At 40.6% G+C, this 13,234-nt stretch overlaps 3 protein-coding genes across 3 annotated transcripts; 1 reads left to right on the top strand and 2 right to left on the bottom strand.

The window, feature by feature from the left end:
* The first annotated feature begins 26 nt into the window (after window positions 1-26).
* Window positions 27-3,587, top strand: LOC116923725 (dual specificity protein kinase zak2). Its single transcript, XM_045167184.1, has 5 exons — window positions 27-370; window positions 434-945; window positions 1,016-1,469; window positions 1,532-2,031; window positions 2,094-3,587. Exons 1-5 carry the CDS (start codon window positions 162-164, stop codon window positions 3,194-3,196), a joined length of 2,778 nt encoding a protein of 925 aa, XP_045023119.1. The 5' UTR covers window positions 27-161; the 3' UTR covers window positions 3,197-3,587.
* Window positions 3,588-6,213: 2,626 nt separating this feature from the next.
* LOC116923736 (50S ribosomal protein L20) lies at window positions 6,214-7,094 on the bottom strand. The gene is made up of 4 exons (XM_032930258.2): window positions 6,886-7,094; window positions 6,675-6,785; window positions 6,473-6,616; window positions 6,214-6,382 (listed from the first exon to the last, which is right to left on the bottom strand). Exons 1-4 carry the CDS (start codon window positions 6,967-6,969, stop codon window positions 6,278-6,280), a joined length of 444 nt encoding a protein of 147 aa, XP_032786149.1. The 5' UTR covers window positions 6,970-7,094; the 3' UTR covers window positions 6,214-6,277.
* Window positions 7,095-7,199: 105 nt separating this feature from the next.
* On the bottom strand, window positions 7,200-12,139 carry LOC116923739 (tubulin-specific chaperone D). The gene is made up of 15 exons (XM_045167196.1): window positions 11,462-12,139; window positions 11,233-11,399; window positions 11,032-11,170; window positions 10,776-10,968; window positions 10,498-10,711; window positions 10,286-10,434; window positions 9,850-10,219; window positions 9,671-9,776; window positions 9,431-9,617; window positions 8,843-9,373; window positions 8,647-8,774; window positions 8,414-8,565; window positions 8,165-8,351; window positions 7,837-8,100; window positions 7,200-7,760 (listed from the first exon to the last, which is right to left on the bottom strand). The coding sequence occupies exons 1-15, from the start codon at window positions 11,840-11,842 to the stop codon at window positions 7,458-7,460; spliced, it is 3,471 nt and encodes a 1,156-aa protein (XP_045023131.1). The 5' UTR covers window positions 11,843-12,139; the 3' UTR covers window positions 7,200-7,457.
* Window positions 12,140-13,234: the final 1,095 nt, after the last annotated feature.

The raw sequence follows: 13,234 nt of genomic DNA, 5'->3' as shown, positions 1-13,234 counted from the left end.
AAGTCTCTCTCGTTATCAACTAAAGGCGTTGGCCGTCTGCTTTAAGGACTGGAAGAAGGTAAACGCAATCGCACTATCCGAAAACTGTACATTGGTGGCATTTGACGTCAGCTATTTTGCACATTCCGAAACTTCCATTTTTGTTCGTGTCTTTCGATACTATGTGGAAAACTGAGTTCTACCGCCCTGAGCTGCTAGGAATAGGTAAATCTGCCGGCGTTTATCGAGGAAAGTGTAATAGTAAAGATTGCGCAGTAAAAAGAGTTCAACGAGAAAAAGTCAAAGAATGCGAAGAAAAGATTATGGAAAATTTGAAAGGTCATCCAAACATCGTCGAGCTTCTCTACTGTGAACCAGTTGGAGAATTCGTGTAAGGCAATTTTTTTTCTTACTTTCAAAAGCTAAACGCTATAATTTCACCCCCGTTTAACAGTCACTACGTATTGGAATTGTGTGCCGCCTCATTAGAAAAGCTGTTCCTGAAACCGGATGACCCGAAACGATACAAAGGACCGCCCATGCCACATGATCTCCACATTTTCCATCAACTAGCTTTAGGTCTCGAGTACATCCATTCGAAGAACTTAATTCATCGAGACATTAAACCGGAAAACATCCTTATCTCGGTGCGAGGCGCCGGCCAAGACGCCGAGATAACAATCAAGTGGGCAGACTTTGGGCTGTCCAGAGAAGTGAATAAAGGGGGAAGCTTCTCGACCAACGGTGGAGTCGTAGGAACTGAAGGCTGGGAAGCTCCCGAAATACTGAGGTCACGATACGATGAAAACCAAAAACCTCGAGGTACTGTCAAGAGCGATATCTTTGCACTAGGCCTCGTCTTTGGATATCTGTTCTTGAAAGGCAAACATCTTTATGGTTTGATTACTGACACGATGGGCATCAGAAAAAACATAATCGAAAGAAATCCAATTCCAAACTTACATAGTAATTCCAGACATGTACTACAACCATTGCTCTTCTGTTAATCAATAGTTTATTGCTTTAATGTATATAGAAATTGACGGAGAATCGCGCAAGTCTTACGCCGATGACTTACTAGAAAAAATGCTAGAAGACGAACCCAGAGAAAGGGTGACATCGACAGAAGTCGTCACACAATTGAAAAGCATAATGGAAATCATGGGCTTATCTTCTTCTGTTCAGCTTGATGACAACATCAAAGCCATAATTCGTCCCAGTATCGACGTGAACGCCCAACAAAAATCAATCGTCAACCCCGAAAAGGATTGGAAATATATGCAAGGATTGGAAATTCAGTTGGACTGTAGGGCTAAATTAGGAATGGGGGGCTTTGGCTCCGTGTTCAAAGGCGAGTTTAGAAGCCGTCCAGTCGCAGTAAAAAGAATTCCAATCTATTACTACTACAAAAGAGAAGAAGAAGCTATGGTGATGCTAGAACACCCAAATGTTGTCGAACTTTTGCATTGTGAAAGTGATGACGACTTCAGGTAAATTCATTTTTCCTGATTTTCAAAAGCAAAACTGTATCAGTTTCGTTGGCGTGTTGAAGGTACTTTGCATTGGAATTGTGCGACGCTTCACTAGATCAGCTGTTCCTACAGTCGGATGATCCCAGAAAATACAACGGACCTATGCCACGTCAAATCGAAGTTTTTCGCCAATTAGCTTTAGGTCTCGAATACATCCATTTAAAACATCTCATTCACGGAGATATTAAACCTCAAAATGTCCTCATTAAGCGGAGTTCTAGCCAAAATGAAGAGACAATAATCAAATGGGCTGATTTCGGACTGTCTAAACCCGTAAACGAACGGGGGACGTACTCGTTGAGTGGAGTAAGAGGAACAAGAGATTGGATTGCACCCGAGCAGCTGAAACTGTTGACAAACGAGCACACGGAATGTATGGTTCGAGGCACGGTCAAGAGCGAAGTGTTCTCCCTAGGCCTAGTCTTTGGCTATCTTTTCTTGAAGGGACAACATCTCTACGGTTCCAACTCATTTGAAATTCATAACAACGTAATCGGAGACAATCCGATCAACATTCAAAGCAAGTCCTAATTTACTACAATAATTTTGTTTTCCGTTAATGATGTAATTTTGTGTGCGTAGGAATTTACGGCAAGGTGCGGGAGTCCTATGATGACTTACTAGAAAATATGTTACAAAACGATCCTGACCAAAGGATAACATCGACAGAAGTCGTCGAAAAACTAAAGTCAATAAATGAAAACGAACAATCAACTGGACAATTGCCAATTCCTTCTAATCAACTTCCCAAGAACGAAAAAGCGAAGACAATAAGCAACCATGGACGGAATATCCATACATTGTGTCGATACACGTCAGATTCAACCTTAATACCCAAAATTAAAAGTTGCATACAAGAGAAACAAGATTTGACGGAAAAGGACGCATTTGGATGGAACGGGCTCCATTTACTGTGTCGATACAACTCTGGCGAATACCTCATCGACGCACTTAAAATCTTGATCGAGTCTGGAATCGACGTGAATGTGCCGACTGACGGTGGATGGAATGCGCTCCATTTACTGTGTCGATACAATTCAAGCGAAAAGTTAATCGACGCAATGACATTTTTAATCGGAAAAGAAATCAACGTGAAAGCGAAGGCCGAATTCGGATGGAATGCGCTCCATTGTTTGTGTTCTAACGATTCAATAACCTCAAGTTTGAACGAAGCAATGCAACTATTGATCGTTTCCGGAATTGAAGTCAACGCGACGCGGAACAACGGTTGGAACGCGCTCCATATTTTGTGTCGGTTCAGATCAAGCCAATCTTTAATGGACGAAATCCAAGTTTTAGTCCATTACGGAATTGACGTGAAGACAACAAACACTCGTGGATGTAATGCGCTCCATTATTTGTGTTCATACAATTCAAGTACAAGCTTAATCCACGCTCTTCAACGCTTAATCAAACTCGGAATCGATGTTAAAGCAAAAGACAAATATGGATCTAATGCGCTCAGTTGTTTGTGTCAGAACAGTTCAAGTTCTAACTTGGCTGGCGCAATTCAATGCTTGATAACAAATGGAATAGACGTGAACGCAAAGGACAGTGATGGATACGTTGCGCTCCATTATTTGCGTAAGCTCAATTCAAGAAAACCGAGCCAACACTTACAGGACGCAATACAAATCATAGAGGATGCAACAAGGGACCAATTACACGGGCAAAATGAAGATTGACAACCAGACTGACCAGAGCGCAAAGAAGGTGGAAATCTGACCTGAAAATTTGGCTGAATAATTCCAATAGTCGTGACATCTCTCGCTGCTGTCCTGTGTCCTCTGATTCGGTTCCCAAATCTTGGTAATAGGGATGCTCTATTGCTTGGTCTAGTAGTAGGGTTTTCTTCACTGAATCATAAGCAATGCACCGCGATTATTATTGGTTATTATAAATCATAGATCTATGCCTTGGTTTATTCTGATACCTTCGAATATATCGATTTTCTATTCACAACCACTTCACATGGTTGCCGCGATGATGAGTAAACTGTTAAACTGCTTCTCGTTTGCTATTTCAAATGTTTGTCGACACTTTTCCTTTCCAATACACGACTTTTGTGAGAGGATACGGGGAAAATGATCCAGTTCATCTGGGGGTTGTGGTAATTCAACTAGAAATCTGTTGAACAACAAAATAAGAGATTCGGTGAGTTATGGCGTGTTGTGAGAATGACGTTGATAAGCAGCTACGTTCAAGATCAGCAGCACGAAACAAACCGGTACGAACGGTACGAAACATAGACAATTACGAGGATCGCAATTCACAGATAGCTGAAGTTGTGGCAAAATCACGCGCAAAATTGTCCAGGAATGCAAATGCATAGCGGGCCCTTTTCGCGATAACCACTGAACCACAATTGCCACATATAAAACCTATAATTAGTTACGAACGCCTCTCTTAGTTTTATGGCAAGATGTGTTGGCTACTAAACCGAATTAGCAAATTGTTGCTGTTATAGCTGATATCGTTTGGGCTGTTTTACTATCTTCTTTGTGCCGATTCAAGATAATGTCGAAAATCGGTTGACATTCCTCAAGTCAGAGATGGCAATCACATGGGTACATTTTAGACTAGTTCGAACAGCTAATTTATAGGACATCCACGATGCTTGGAACCAGAAGTAGAATTTCTCTGAGTGATTTGAAAAGAAAAAAAAAAAAAAAATGGCCGAAATATTATATACAAAGCAAATCGTCACATCTTGGTTCTTCGCCCAATTACGCCATACAGAGGATATAACTATACGGATGGGAAGTGCCCAGGACTTTTATATACATACTTTAAAGTTCAAACCTTATCTAGACGGCCAAAATCTTAATACGGGATGGATGTGAAATTGATCAACCTCTTTATGGGCATTAAGCTTTCGTTTTACTTGGACATTAGAGAGTTGGAAGATTATTATTACATTATAGAGAAAAGGGTGTCAAAATAATCCAAAAATGGCCGCCGTGCTTGATTATTCAATGCGCTGTCATACAGCTTAGACGGAGGAGTAAACGATTTAAACAAAAAGTTAATAATGAACTGTTTCACCCGCCCCATTTGCACGCTCGAGTCCTTGCCCGGGTTGCTGAATACAGAATTTGCATTATTCCGTTAACCCAGTTTCGACTGTTTCAATAATATCGACCTTGTAGTAGGTCGGATCGGTAAAAAACAACAGAAACAACGTGTGTTTACAGTGGTCAGGATTTCGTGAACGCAGCAGAAGGTTGTAAAAGGTGGTTTACATGGTAAATCATTCGTGTTTTGCTACAGAAAAAACTTGAAAAAGCCTAACAACATTTTTAAAAAGCTGGCAAAAATCTCGAGAAACCAAAAAAATTTGATCTGTTGCAAATTCGAGCTTGGTGGCAAAACGGCACAGCCCTAGGCTTGTGCAAAAGGGAAAGCTTGAAAAATGAAAAAACTCACCTAGAAATGCAACAGTCTATGTCTGATGAATGCAGTCTGGGGAATGATCATGTTGAAGGTTTGGATTTTTCCCCCAACACATTTAGAGTTGATACATAGTCGTCCACCAATGCCACACATGAACAGATTTGTAATTTGTCCATGATTGCCAGTTGAAACCTGTAGTGTTTGGTAACCATGACTTGCTACTTCACACAACAAACTGTGTAAACCTAATTTTAAAAAAAATAATAATTTGAAGAAGTCCAGCCAAAAGTAAAAAAAAAAAAATTGCAAATAACAGGCAGTAAAAGCAGTTAGATTACTATTTGCTGAAAATAATATGTGAATCATTCATTACCTCTATCATCTTCCCAGGGCATGTTGTGCATATGTTGCAAGTAACCCTGTTCCAAAATGTCACATGAAGGTCACTATGAACAGTAAGAGAATGAATTTGTGGTGTATGTTTGGATTTCATTGTCATACCTAGCAACACAAAACTGTCTTCTACAGTAGAAATGTATATTTTGCATATATTTCAACATGTCATAAATGCTTGACGAGATATTATTGCATGGTACCTTTAAGATGGGGATTCCACGGGTGCAACCATTGCAACCAGATTGCAACTTTTGAGTCGATGGTAACCTCATCGCAAAGAGAAAAATTTACTTCACTGGTATGATTGAATATTGTAAATGGCTGCTGTTGTAAGAAATTCCCGAAATGATTGAAATTATATCATTTTTTCATGCTACAAGGGAAGAGAAACAAGCTACTTGAATGGAAAAAGCTTAAACATGACTGAGAACATGAGCACAATAGGTGATCGTAATCCTATGAACTAGTGAATAGCAGAGAAGAAGGGACCCTTCGGTGTTCGGTCTCTGGTGATAGACTAAAATGTGGCGAAGCTGGCGCCAACAGGCCGCGAGGTTGCCAGAACCGAAACTAGAGCCTGTTTGAAGGTTTAAACCAGAGTCATTTCATTAATGGCTCTGGTTTAAACTGAGCAAGACAGAGCAGAGCAGACTGACTTCTATTTGAACGACATTTAATTTTTAAAATTAATTAGAGGTTACGTGGTAGCATTTTCTTCATGGCGAAAGGGCTTTGCTGCAGTAACATTAACATCAGAAAATACTGCGTATAAGTTAATCAAAGCTAATATTATTTGAATCCATTTAACGTCAAATAATGGGAAATCACATTCAATATTAGAGAAAAGGAGTTCCACCAACCTGATTTACGTAAAACGTGTTTATCATATATAAGCAGATTATCAAAAGAAGTATTTGTTTCAAAATTTTATTAGAATACTCTACAGCTCAGTCAAACTCTGCGTAAAATAAAAAAGCCTACAACATCCCTCGTGTTATCACTCCTGCTGGTGGAGGGCTTATGTCATTCAGGCCCTTGATGGGCTCTTGCCTTAGTTTGGCTGCAGCTATCTGAGTCAGGGACTAATGGGTTTATATAGTAAATATAACATGCACAAAGAAAGGAATTACTATTTAGTAATTTTCCAGTTTCTTACTAGAAATGCCAATTACCTTGAAAGTCCTTGGTTCCCAAATGGCAAGATTGGCAAGGGTCTTTTTATCAAGTGCAATTTGGCATCTGGCCATTCCCCTAACCAGAGCTTCGTATGAAGAGCCCAGTTCTCTGCATCCTGCTGAAATCCGTTGCTGCCATAACTAATAGCGAACCCCAACCATCAGTTAGTTTGTAATTGGAATTCTAATATTGATATACCTCAATGGCATCTTTCTTTTTCAATTTACGTCCTTTCTTAACATAAACCAAAGCCCGGTGGAGATATTTAATGGCTATGCTGTAGCAGTTTCTCTTTCGACCTCGGTAATGCTAAAACATTGGGGGAAATACTTGCGTTTAACACGAATTGCAGGACCAGAAATGCTGGTAAAAAATTTCATATTATTTAAGAACAACAAAATGAACCAACGGCTGTCAATTTGAAGACTCGTCTTCGTTTCCAGAAATTGTCTGCTTTAGGAGCCCGGTTGAATAATACTCTGGTAATCAACATTTTTAAGGTTTTGCTGGGTTTGGTTAAGTGAAATAACAAGAACTAGTAAATTAACGGACTAGAAACCGAATGGACTGCTGAAGTGTTGATGGCAATTCAATGCCGTAGAGCAGACGACGAGACCACACTTTTTTACAACGTTGCCTGAACCGAAGTTTCACTGTAAAAATAAAAAAAACATGAAGAACTATATAGAATTGATAGAATTATGAAACAGGTTCTATATTACAGCTGAAACAGTCTTGCTTTATTTCTCATTTAACTTGCATAGTTAGTTAAGACGTCGTAAAGCTGCTTGGTTGATGGGAATACCAGAAGAGAAATTAAATTACCGACATATACAAGCGGATGAAGTATGAAATGAAATGAATCCAATATAATGTTGGGCAACCGAATAGCAAGAAAATGCAATCACTACTCAGCAACACAGTTTCTGACTGCTGCGTTAATTTGGTAGATCACGAGCAATTACTAAATAGTTGAAAGCCTTAAGCACTTGAGGAGGGAATGAATAGTAAGCGAAGCTGATTCTTAACAGGTTTAAGGGCTTCGACGTCGTCGTCCCAGTCTGTGTCGCTGAGAATGGAAAGGATCTCATCTTGGTGGTTGGCCAGTGACGAACTAATATCAGTTAGCGTAAGAAGCGTCTCATACAGCTTTGTGGCTGTGATTTTGCGCACGCGAGGGAACCGGTTGACCAACAGATTGAGAAGATGAATAATGGACTTGTCGAACGTGATTTGATCGCCTCTGAGTAGGTGACAATATAAATCGACAGACGAAATCAGCAACTGCAATAGGAACATTAAAGGTATCGTTAGATAAACAAATATTTGTCGTTACACGACAACAAAAATTACTACGTACCTTTAACGGCTTACTACCACTAGTCATTTCAGTGCGTATCAGGGTCAGTAATGACAGAGAAATAGATTTGAAAACAACATCCAGACATCCAGAAGATAGGAGGTGATCCAGGAAATTAAATATATAAGGCATTAACCGTACATTGTTTAAATTTTCTTTAAACACTTCCAAAATATCTGTGGTAATTAGATTCAATTCATCCAATTTTTTCTCTGCCACCAGTTGGCGAAGGTAACTCAAAAAAGGAGTGCTGGAACTTTTGACCTGTTAATTGAGGGTGACATGAGTTAATCAAAATAATCCACAATTTGGCTTTCGAGCTGCCTACCAAACTTTCTGTGAGACTTCCGATGCTGGAGACGAGTCCGGCGATGACGGCTTTGCGGTACGAATTGAGCTGCATCACCTTCAACCACAGATCGAAACATTCCTTCTCAGTAGAAATGTCCAGAGGAGGTGGTGGAATGATGCAACGCAGCTCGTTGAGTTGCTCCACGTGAGGAATGGCAGGATCACTACTTGAACAAAGCGGTGAAAGCTTAGAGCTAAATGATGTTAAGATCATTAATGGCAGTACCAGTTTATGAGAGACGAAAACACGTCGGTAGCTAACAATCGCGTTCGACGGATTTGTTCTGTCGATTGCTTGGCCACTGCATGTAAAACGGAATGGACCATATCCGGTGAAAGGAGTTGTGGGTGCGATGTGTTGACCAATACCAAAACAACCTGTATCGTTATTTTCCCCCAAAATTCCTCCGATGAAATTTTACAACCGTTTAAAAAGATCAACTAATTGAAGCTTCACACCTGAATGGATGACATTGCTGATTCACGAACAATGGCGCCAATGTCCCCTCGGCTATCCACCGTGTAATCATCGAGGCTGTCAATTAAAGTACGGAATATTTCTGCAAACATTTCTTGATCAACTCCATCTGCAAAGATTAAACATTAGGCTAAAAAAACAAAAAACAAAAATAGTAGAAATTAGCAGATCGCATACCCAAGTTGGATGGCGCTATGCCAACGGTAGAGCAAACAAGCGAAAGAGCAGTCAAAGCGTTTTTTCGAGATTCTGCCCATTGAAACGTTTTGTCCGTGATGCGAGCGCAAACACACAACTGTTTAACGACTTGGGGTAAAGAAACGGCGAGGAGAACGCGCGGCATGGAACCCAGGGCCAATGCATTTCCCACCCTCGCCTGTTGATTGTTGCTCGTGACTTCCGGTAAGAAATGATTTAACAAGGCAGTAAGTTTCTCGACTGACTGATGCTGGAAATACTCGCCAATCAAGGCAGTGACCGCACTGACGGCTGACTGTTGGACGTTTGAATCGGATGACGCAAGGCATTCACGCAATGCTTTTAGCCAATGATCGACGACACTGTCGGGTAACGGGAAGCCACCAGAACTCAGATCTTGTACAAAATGGCAAACGGCTATGCGCATCTGATCGCCGCCAAAGCTTCGCCAAAATCGCTCATTCAAGATATCATTGCAAGTGTTGATAATGGCTTCCATAAACGACTGATCTGAAAAATAACTTTCATTAGGGAAAACAACGAACTATCAGGAAAAACACACAATACCAAATTCATCTGTCAGCGGCCGCTGCCTATCCTTCGCTACTTGACAAAGGGCGTTAATAATTTTTCCACCGGCCAAAATGCTTCCATGCCGCAAATAAAGTTCTGGGTTTGTGCAGCGAGGGAGAATATTCATTAAAAGAATGATCTTCATGTTCCCCGGATCCAGAAACGTCATTTGATGTAGAGCCTAAAAAAAGAAAAATGAGGGTTTCGCAAGTCAAATATTTTAATCCACGGTACCTGAGATGTCAGCTGTCTAATAACCGTGTCCCAATGCACGGTTTTACGTTCCACTAAATGTTGGATTAGATGAGGACGGTATTCTTCGTATTGTGCCACAAAAAGACTGGCAAAAATAAAAGAATTACAAGAGCTGCACATGACATCTAGGAGAGAAAGATGCAACAAATAAAACTAACCTTAGTTGGAGATAGGCATTCTTACGCAAACCAACAGCAAAGTAATCGCAGGTGGTGAGGATGTCGATGCCGTGTGGAAAAGTCCCCTGTCGGCCGACGTGTTCTTGGAATGCAGATGCCGCCGCCCGTCGGCAGTTTACTTCACGATCAAACACCGTCGTGATGACTAGCGCTTTAGCCAACTGGTGTACGAATGGCTGGAGCAAAGCCGGATCGTAAGACCGTGCTAGAGCCCAGCAAAGATAGCACGCTGCATCGCGCACAGCTGAGCCTACGGAAAAGTTACCCCGCAGTTCATCGTACAGCATGGCCTGTTCGACGTAAGGCAAGACAGACGACAGTCTCTGGGGCAATAACAAGCCACGGCGTGCTAGATATTAATTTTAACAACAGGTGATGTCAAAATCGTATCCTCGATTTAGCATTTAAATCTTACCTAATTCGGCCAAAGCCAAGCATCCCCCATGCCAGGCCATATCAGATTCCCGTAGTGAAAAAAGTTCCATAATTGATTCGATTACTTGATCAGCAAAGTTCTTTGACAGGCGGCTAGTAAGTCGTCCAATGCCTTTTGCTGCAGAGTACCTGCGAATAACAAATTAATGAATCACAATTGTAACTAATGTCAGAGAAGGAAAAGTTATATACTGGACTTCACGATTCTTATCTCGAAGTGCTTGCAGAATTTCGTCAAGCACTTCTTCGATTTCTTCTGGTACATCGTAATCGTCGTCGTCTTCATCGTTTACTGAAGTCAATACTTTTTTCTCGACGGGTTTGCTTTGAAGGAGATTGGCTGCTAATGATCTGCTGCCGCGCTGATATCTCCAGGTGGCAATGCGAGGTTTCAAAAACGTTAGACCTATAATTGAAAATATGAAAATGAGCTGAATTTGGTGACAAAACAGAATGAACGAAGGATTCACCTATTCGCTGAATTAGCTTCACTATCGGTTTTTTTACAATTAACAGTTCTGACGGGTGAAATTTAACCGTTAGAATTGTGCGTAGTACGGTATGCGCATAATCCATCATCTGCTCTCGTTGACCATGTTTGAATACGCCAGCCAGTGTTAAGATAACCCCTTTTTTAAACTGAGCATTTTCTTTCAAGAGAACCTTTGTTGAAATATCAAGTGTAAGTCAAAGAGAGAGTTGTTGGGATATCAAAATAAATAATACCTCATGAGCCCATTGGATATATCCTGGTAGGAAGGCCTCTTTGACATCAGGCCTCGTAAGGTAGATGGCTGACACGTAAAAGGCCATATCTTGTGCTTTTGTTGCCTCCGCCACATATTTTTTACAAACATTCAGTATCCTTGAAGAAAATGTTTTTGATGATCAGTCAAAAACACACATTGTCTAAAAATTCCTACTAACCTTTCCATGATTGGCTTTGAAGTGTTTGTGTCAAATCGCTTAAGATGAAAAGGAATCTTGACAACAATGCTGAGCCAAAGGAGTAAACCATAATGAGTCTCCCATTTTAATTGCATAACAGGATCTTGGTTTTCCAGATAATTTAATAAAGGCTCAAGATCAGCCACCTAGTGAAAAAATGCAATTGGTAACATACTCCATTGACATGACAGTTGTAAGAAGGCCTTACCTCATGTGGCAGATGCCTCGCTACAACCTTGTAACCTCTTACTTTTGATATGAAGTACAGGCAACGGAAAGCAACATGTTTAACTTCATAATGGAGCCCTTCATCTCGGACAATGCTAATGATTTTTGTGAGGAGGCCATCGAGATGAGAATCGATCAAGTGTGGTTGCTCTTGATACTGATCTAGAATGAATGAGAACCTTTGCCAGTTTTTCTCCACCAAGCGAATATCTGTCGGGTTGTTTTGTTTTTGAACTGAGATCTTCAATTCGTCAATGAGTTTGATAACCTCCGAGTGCTCGGTAAAAGATTCCTTTGAACACCCAAGGCCTATGACATCAACTTCTTTCTCGGGAGTCTCATCTGGGACTTCAAGTGTCATTTTAATTTCTCAGAGAAAACATATATCACGTCAATGTTGAAATAAACAGCGACAACGATCAACGAAGGATGTCAACAACCGGATGTGGAATAACAAGATTGGTAGGAAACATGGAAAAGGTATAACGTGGGATGTTTGCGGGAGATTTTGTATTTAAAATCAGAAACTGAGACGAATGCATTAAGTTTCTTTGCTTTAAGTAGAACCGGAAGAACGGAAGAGACTAATGACTACCGTGTTCGGGAAATTGAAGGTCAAAATAGATGGTTTAGCCTTATCTATTTGGTAAAATCTATTTCCCCCGGCAGCCGGTGAGCGGCTGGGCGCTAGGTGGGTGTCCCTAAAACGCGAAAGCGAAACGCGAAACGAACAGCGACTAAAACGCGAAACGCGGTGCGAATCAAGATGGTTTGTTTCGCGGTTTAGCCGCTGAATGGTGTTTCATGGGCATCCCTAAAACGCGAAAACGAAACGCGAAACGAACAGCGACTAAAACGCGGAACGCTGTGCGAAACAGCCCCCAGGCAATGGGCTGCGAAACACTCAAATATCGCCTAAAGGCAACCAAAATAGCGAAACGATTTTGCGAAACCCTTATTTAAAATGCAATTGGATTTGGCATTTCATTTAGAGAAATAAGAACCGCGTACTATTCTTTTTTGAGAACATGTAACCCCGATAAGCACTGTAAGCTCTACGCCAACAAAAACTCATGTTTTAAATCTATGGTTCTTTCCAGTCCTTTTTTAATTTTTTGACATTTACTTGAACAAATTCGCGACGAATTGTTAACTTGTATTGGCTAATAGGAAACTAAACCCGACGGGGAAAAAAAACTAGCATTTTAAATATAACAATGTGTTTAGAATCTGATTGAAGTAAATGAAATTAATTGATTGAATTAAATTGAGTTTAAACCAAAAAATGTAAAGCCGTGGGCTAACTGGGATGTTCTCCAGTGCTCTGACCTCTGAGTGCCTTGAATGGTTCCATAGCATGTTAAATTTGGCCTGAAAAAACTCATGAGACTGTTTGTTTGCTGTTTGTTAGAACTTGTGTTTCGTTTGCTGCGCCAAGATTGGCTATCTGTATAGTTCGAAGGAAAGGATCTTTGTCTTTATTGCACAACCATAAAGACTCCGCAGGAATGGTAAGTAAATTGTTTTTTTATATCTAATTATTTGCAATGACCTTGTATTGTACTACACCCATCGGCCATAAAAACAGGTGTATTTTTGAAGAGGCATATTTTGAGACTGAAATGTTTTATCTTGCCACGAAATAAACAGTTGAAATTGTCATCACTGTTCTCTTTTTCTTTATCTGGGTCTTACTTCGCACGAAAGCAATGAGCGTTACGCCCTCTGTTTTCTAACCGGTTGTTTCAACAGC

Source organism: Daphnia magna, unplaced genomic scaffold (assembly GCF_020631705.1).
Source record: "Daphnia magna isolate NIES unplaced genomic scaffold, ASM2063170v1.1 Dm_contigs152, whole genome shotgun sequence".
Taxonomy (NCBI): domain Eukaryota; kingdom Metazoa; phylum Arthropoda; class Branchiopoda; order Diplostraca; family Daphniidae; genus Daphnia; species Daphnia magna.
Note: the sequence above shows the minus strand (reverse complement) of the source record. Positions and strands in the feature narration are given on the sequence as shown.